At 38.7% G+C, this 7,860-nt stretch overlaps 1 protein-coding gene across 5 annotated transcripts in view; it reads right to left on the bottom strand.

Annotated features, from left to right (window-relative positions):
• Nucleotides 1–1,460: 1,460 nt before the first annotated feature.
• The window catches only part of LOC119911627 (programmed cell death 1 ligand 1-like), a 47,731-nt gene continuing 41,331 nt past the window's right edge, over nt 1,461–7,860 (bottom strand). For 4 of the 5 annotated variants that reach the window (XR_005445926.1, XR_005445924.1, XR_005445925.1 and 1 more), the window contains 2 exons: nt 2,794–3,135; nt 1,461–2,628 (listed from right to left, as the gene is read on the bottom strand). Coding sequence is in view for 2 of the 5 variants with exons in the window: in XM_038730564.1 (XP_038586492.1) it covers nt 2,456–2,628; nt 2,794–3,135 (515 nt within the window). In the remaining 3 variants the exon portion in view is untranslated. The remainder of the gene's footprint in view (nt 2,629–2,793; nt 3,136–7,860) is intronic. The other variant, XM_038730565.1, reaches the window with a different exon arrangement.

Raw genomic sequence — 7,860 nt, 5'->3', positions numbered from 1 at the left:
AAGCTGGTTAATATGGTTCGGGAAAGGGAGGTTTGTGGTCCCCTGCTGGAGCTGCTGCCCCAGCGACCCGACCCCACATACGTGGTTGAAGATGGTTGGAAGATGGATGGATTGCAAGTAAGTTTTCTTGTGTGCATCTCACATTGGTTTCACCTACAGCAGTGGTCAACAATTGGCGGCCGGCGGGCCAAACAAACAAAACAAATAAATACATTTTTAGCTAATTAATAGCTGTGCTGAAATAGATCTCAGTCATGACAGCAACAGTTACTCACATAATCACTTCTTCTTCAGTGAAATAAAAGTATGAGAAAGTTTTTTGCACAATACTCTATTTCACGTTGAATTGAGAGCTATGTCCATAGGTTGATGGATGTGGATCAATCGCACACACACTGAGAGAATTGGAAAGTTATAGCCACCAAAAAGATTTAAAAAACACTTTACCACACTGCTCATGTGCATGTGTCAGTAATAATAATCATATATGAAACATCAGAAACATGATCTTGAACATGACCGCTTTTATGATCACTCTGTCATCATGTATGGACAGAGACTTCTCTCCGGACAGCGTGGATTTATCGCTTTTTAACGATAGATATGCGGCAGTGGGTGCTGTAACATGGATTGGAAGTGCCCAACACTTAGTTTGGTAAGGATGCCCCCTGTTCATATCTTTCTTTTTCTTAAGTTGAGAGCTGATCCAAATGTAACTGCTTTTGCGGCGTTTCTAAGGGGAGTTGCGGCAAGAACCGTTGTGTTGGTCTGTTGTTTTGCTCCAGGTACAGCGAATGTCACGTGAATGAAAACTACGTATGAGCATTAAGATGATTGACTCTATGGCTAGGTTTAAGTCCTCACTTACAAAGTGGCTGAGGCGCCGTTTTCCCTCACAATAACAATTATAGTATAAATATCATGAAATGTTGTCAATATGCTCTTGTTTGAGTTTGTATTGTACTGGCCCATTCAGTACTTGGTGTATTGTGATGTTGTGACAGAACTAGTGTTGCATGGCATATAGGAATGTGCAACGACCAGTATTATTGTATAAAGTATTGTTACTGTATTGCACTTTATTTATAATTATTTTATAAATAAATTATATATTTTTTAAGAGAACCAATGTCTACTTGGAAGCTGTGAACAACTATCCGGTTGCCTTTTCATGATGCTCCTACTCATTTGCCTTCCAAAAAAGGAAGCCGTCTGGCTTGTGTTTTTTTTGTCTTTTTGATGGTATGTGTAGCTGAAACATCTCCTGTTGGAGGCACCACTTTTATATTTATAATCAATAAAGAAGCTCAATATCTATCAAAATAATTTAATAGGCTAACCTACTGGGTCAGACTGACTTTACAATCACAGGTCCATGAGTTTACTGTGTCTTATATTTAATACTCCATCTGAATCTCTCTGTTATGGACCAAAACAATAAAGAACACAAATCAAGTTTCTAAATGTAACAACATGAAAAATATTTATTTTATCCCAAAATATAGTTAAAAGAATCACTTTAAGTACATTTGTGCAGAGTGCAAGTTATTGCTTTTTGTTTAATTCATATTATTGCATAACCACATGTTCTTTTGTACCGATCGTGTAATTCTACTCTGTCAATTATTCTCAGTTTGACAGAGTTTCATCAGATGCTCTGACCACAGGTCTGATCTAATCAGAGTTTAATAAACTCCTCTGGTTAAATCACACAAGGCCACGTCCTTCTGATATCATTAGCTTATAACAAATATATACAGACATCACAGGTTTTAAAACATCAAATTCTAAAAGAAAACATTAGAATACTCAATATTCATCATATAATATATGTATAAATAAACCTCTCTCCACCTGGTTTCAACAGGTTTGGTTTGCGCTCTGTCTGCTGACATTTCTGACATCACAGACCGTTTTTCTGTTTAAAGCTGGTTAATCTGTTCATGAAGCTCCCTGTGATACATCAGTGCTGAGGCTGCAAGCAACCAGCTACATTTACTCTCCTTACTGTAACATTTTTATTCACTTCATTTTTTAAAGCCGTCAGGTAACTTCCTCCTCTTTTATACATATTGCATATTGCCCTTCACTATACTTGTCAGTTTTTCCCCGGCTTTATTGCTGAAACACTTGGTACCATAATCCACCAGCCAGATCAACCGGAACAGGTCCCAACGCAGGTCTTAAAAATGGGACCCATGTTGGCGAAGCAACAGAAATCAGACTTTTGTTCCTGGGACCAATTTGTCATGGAGACCTGACCAGACAACTTCCAAAGTCAACGAGCACGCAAACCCCGCCCCACCGTCTGTCTGCACTGATGAAGCAGATTATCACGGTGGAGAGCCTCAAACGCCAGATTTACACATTCACAACAACAGAAAGACTGAAAATCATGTTGAATGTATGAACCACATATTGACAAGTGGAAAGAGTCTGTGACAAGTCAGAGTAACTAGTCGTTCACTGCTTCTTCAGCAGCAGGCTGTTCTGGTTTCTTGTTCTTATCTCTTTCATATTTCCAGCCAACAACCAATCCAACAGCAGCTAAACAAACCAGAACAAAAGGTGCTCCCAGTCCGTAGTAATGTCTGTAGTTTCCCTCCTCGACGTCTCCGCTGTTGGACCCTGAAGATCAAAGTGCATATTAGTCAGGAAATGAGTGAACAGTGGAACAGCCTCCATTTACTCTTCTATATCTTCTATATTCCTCATGTTTGACTCTCAGAATCAACATGGAATAAAGTGCAGCTACAACATGGCACACAGACACACTGACCTCCACAAACTCACCTGAAACCTCCAGCTGGATGATTCTGACTGGTTGAGTGTCAAGGTTGGTTCTCTTACGTCTTGAACCTCCTGCTGCAACTCGACACTCGTATGTTCCAGCGTCGTTGCTGCTCACGTTCTTCAGAATTAAAGACACGTCTCCGTCCTTCAGCTCTCTGTCCACCAGCTGCACCCGGTCCTTAAAGGATGGATGCTGGTGGGTTGGATCTGAGCGTCCATCTCTGTAAAGGAGGACGTACTCTGGCTCCAGGTCAGGTCTGGTCCACTCTACAACTCTGATGGAGGCTTCACCAGCCTGACATGGCAGAATGACGTCATCTCCAGGTTTCACTTGTACCACATCTAAAAACAATAAAAACATTCAGAGAGAAAAAGTAATTACATTTCAAAAGGACTCCACAGGACGATACAGTGAGAACATCTTTGTTTAAACAGAAGGCCTCTTCACACCTGAGATCATGGGAACATTCAATAATTAGTCACAGCTGTGGAGACGTTACAGGATTTTATTGCCCTGGACCCCCAACCGGCTAAACTATTCCAGGGGCGCGTTCAATCTCAAAACGTTTTGCATCGGTTTGCAACATTATTATTATAAACGTAGAACAAGGGGAATTTGTTGCTCCCAAGAGGAGGTGGCTAGAAGGAGCAAATATTGGCATCCTGAGTGGCTAAATCTACTTCTGTCCACTGCAGAGACTCGATCCACAAATAAGGTACCTTTGCTATTTCATTAAAAACATTTCATACATTACTCACACACCTTCCTAAATCCACTCTTTATTAAAACCTGAAATTAACTGTAAATAAAGAGATTTTCAAAGTAAAACTTTTATCTTATACACTAGGGCTGGGTTATACGGCCTTTAAAAAAATATTGCTATGCACCAGTGGTTGGCAATAGGCCGCCCGTGGGAAAAAGCTGGCCCGCCAGCAATAATATCTTGTGCATGGCCAGACTGCTTTGATAGCAGCAAAAATAAAAATACATTATAGCCTCTGGTGCTGAAACAGATGTCATAATCACTTCTTCTTAAGTGATTGTGCCTACAAATAAATGTGTGCGAATGTCTTTGTAGCACTAATTTATGTCGTGTATAACTGAAAGCGTTTACTTTGAAAAGTTGTGAAGGAAATTCAAAAGACTCTCTGGCTTGCATGACACAACTCTGAAAAAGCCGTCAGAAAACGTGAGATCAGATTCCCCTGAATGAGAAAAAGCAGGAATTCCCTCTGCCTGGAGATACAGGGGACACGAACATAAGCGTCCATAGGTTGATGTTGACCAATCGCCGGGGAGGTACACACTAAAACGCACATGTAAAATGATCTTCATAATCAATTTGTTGAAAAGTGAGAAAAATAACATTAGCAGGAAGTAGGGACTGAACACACAACCCTTCGAACGGGAGTCCTGTGCACTACTGACTGAGCTCAACAGGCACACAGTGAACTGTGGTTAATAAAAGACAAAGCTCCAGACTACTAAAACAATTTACATTTATTCATTTAGGTCGCACGCCTCTAGAGCATCTAGGGGTTAAGTGTCTTGCTCATGGACACATAAATCTCAAATAGTGTAAACATGATGATCTTATCTATGATGCATTGCTGTAGATTAAACCTGTGTGTACACATACCTGACAATAAAGCTGATTCTGCTAAAGTTATTAAAACACCTCCAGCAGTAAAATACAACATTCACATTAATGCAGCAAAATATTAATCCAGAAACATCAGATAGTTAAACAATGACAAACATTTTACTGCACTATGAAAACTTTATGTTCATAAACACGTTTCAGAGCTGGAAGCAGCGGTAACGTTAGAGTAATTCAAGTGATTTTTTCTCTCCGCCACCGCGAGACAAACACAGAGAAGCAAACTCAGCTCGTCACCGTAGTGTCGCTTTTGCGATTAGTGGAAACACAGAAAACTCAACATTGAGGATATGATCCATGCACAGAATGACATTATTTTAAATCACTTTCCTGCCTCCATGAATCAATAAAAGCTCGTCTTTACCAGAGGCTGCTACAGACAGAAGGAGCAGCAGAAACACAACTGTATCCATCGGAGAAGAAGAGGCGTGTCTGTCTCTGCAGCTGTTCAATGTTCAATGTGTATGGAGGCAACTCGAGTCACGCTGCTGCTCAACCAATGAATGTAGTTTAGCAACAGTGAGGACAGCAAGACAGGAAGTAGGCTTATTTTTCATGATTGAAAATTGCTAAATTTACAGACAAACATGGCTGCATAAAATCTGTTTCTTCAGAATAAGGATACAGATCAAATATAGCCAGAAGGAGCAGCTTTTTCTACAAACTTAGGAAATAAATGTGTAGTCTTAGTGACAAAAATAAGCATGATTTATAAAAAAAGGAAAGAAACAAACATTCATATAAATTAATTCAAATTAATAAACAGTAGGAAATTACAACTTAAGGGGAGAGTTTAGTCTTTGTTCAGCTGTTTACCTCAGTTGGGGAGTGTCATATATCATATCAGGATATCATTTATTTTTTTTTTTGGAGTTTTTAAGGCAGGGGTATTCAATTAGATTTCAAAGACATCAAAACGACAAACTTGCGTTATCATTCAGTACTATAACCTATAGTTGTATCAACACATGTTTTTAGTCAACAACGGACTGTCAAATCAAATAATATTTGATTCACCAAACTGGAAGGATAATAAATAATAACTATTCAAATAATAAATTCTAAATTTAATTAAACAAAATTAAAGTGCCTAATTTTTTGAAAAAATGTAATAAAAAGTGTAGCTTGAAGTGATGAAGTGTAGTCTTAACCAATTTTATAATAAACACTCAACACATCATAACAAATGAACAGCTGTAATGCCTCCTCTTCTCTTTCATTTCCTCTTACAGAGCTACCACTTTCCCTTGTTCAGTGAGAAACGTGAGTTCCAGCTAGGATATTGGAGATCTATGAGATATTCTGGTTTTGAACTGCCCGTGGGAGGAATGTGAAATCTCTTATCTTTCGTCCCCTCAATTCGGGTGTGTTTCCAAAACGTCTCTGGTTACTCTCGCGGACTCGCAAGCATCGGTATGCACAGATTTGATTGGCTGAGCAGCATCACATGAGACGATTGGAGCACATGCGATTGGTCTGTGAGTTTCCTGGTCCTCTAAACCAGTACAGTAAATGCTAGAAAAGCTGCGCGGGTTAAAATAGAAACGCTCCGTCACGAGGTAGTAAGTCTCAATAATAAATGGGCTGTAGTAGGCGGTCCGCCTATTAGTGACCTCTGTTTTAAGGATTTCAAATTCATTTAAAAAAAACAACACATTTGGGAGATGATTTCATAATTCTACATTTGTGAATGAAAAATTTAGCTAGACATACAGTTATATTACTATAGAGCTCGTCACCCTTGTTTTGCAATATCAATCCAAATGTTATGTTGTCTCTGGAGATAGAAGTTGGGAATGAGGATATCAGGGCTGGTATTTATCAAGCTTCTCTTAAGTGTTGAGAATTCATGAAATTTATTAAACTTAAGAATAAAGGCAAGTTGTCAAATGTCTTAAAGCTAAGAATCACTCTAACTCTCCCTGTTATTTAAGACAGCTCCATGTCTCTCAAGTGGTTAAGAGCTGCCAGTAGGACTTGTGATGGCACTGTGAAGACATGCGCAAATATTTTAGGAGAAGAAGTATTTCTCAATTATTTCAGGACACTGAAAGCTGGAAGTCAGTATTTCGCAGAGAAAAAGTAGCTGCCTGCTCTCATTGTTTCTGATTCTAATTCTTTTTAGGAAATGAAACAAAGAAATTACTTTAATACCCTGTTGTAAAGGTTGACGAGTGTCCGCACTGTCAGAGGAATGAAACGGTCAAAACTGCACCTATTCTTCATCCCATCCAAGTCCAAGAAACATGGAGTGTCCTTGGGATAGATTTAATTGGTCCCCTTCCTACCACTGCATTTTATTGTGTGTGTTAGGGCTGCATCGATGTAATCGATTGCATCGACTATAAAAATTTGTCACCGTGAAATTTCATTGCCGACACATCGTTACAGCTTATCAATTTTCATATTAGGAACATTCTCCACTTATAAGCACTTAATAAACTATAGTAGTAGTATGAAAGGGGACTGTTATTCTAAATAGACATTGTGACATAGTGTACAGTTGTAGTTTTAGTACTTGCTTTTATTCTATATTTCCAAAGCAACAATCTTTGTTAAATATATTGTATATTGTATAAATCAGTGAATTATAGGAGTAGCCTACGCTGTCTTTTCTTCCCTGGCTTCCCCCCCTGGCCTTGGTACTGGTGTTCATTCTGAATAGTAAACCTCGTTCACTTAATGGTAACGTTAGCTAGTTAGGCTGTGTGTTAAAGATCAGTACATCTTTTCATCCAAGTGGGTTATGGCAAAATCCCTCTTCACCAAAACTGCCCCTGAGGTGTCCAGGAAAACTTTCAGTATTCTTCTTGATTTTGGACTTGTAGAGAGGATGATTACAGTCCAAGAAAGTGAATTTGTAAATGAGGTACAGTTATGGATTTAAAAAGAGTGTATGTGAGACATTTAATATTTGTAATTAATCATACTCTAATATATCTTCTAATATGTTTGCAGGTCAACCGTGGTGTTTTTGAGGTTCTGGGTGTCAAACACTGCATTACATCAGCCTACCATCCTGAAGCCAATGGACAGGATGAGCAGACAAATAGAAACAAAGACTGCACTTGCTAAATACTGTGGGGAGGAACACAAAAGACTGGGATGTCCATATAAGGAAATTGTGTCAAGCATCAACACTGGTATTATTGTGTAACAATTTCTAATGGAAACAGTATTCAACAAAGAATAACAATAATAAATCTGTTTTTGTCAATGAGGAGACACATGGAGTCCAAGACTGCAGAAGTTGGCAGATCTACATGCAAAGGTGATGGTGAAATGGCAATAAATGCATCTTAAGAACTTAAAATATATTAATTGGTTTTCAAAAGTGTTTATTATGTATACATTTGTTGTGATTTGGCTGCTACCTTGGCCAGGTCTCTCTTGTAAAAGAGATTCT

Source organism: Micropterus salmoides, unplaced genomic scaffold, assembly GCF_014851395.1.
Source record: "Micropterus salmoides isolate LMB-PRFRI ecotype aquatic unplaced genomic scaffold, ASM1485139v1 Ms_hic_scaffold_2, whole genome shotgun sequence".
Lineage (NCBI taxonomy): Eukaryota > Metazoa > Chordata > Actinopteri > Centrarchiformes > Centrarchidae > Micropterus > Micropterus salmoides.
This window is presented reverse-complemented; position numbering and strand designations above follow the sequence as displayed.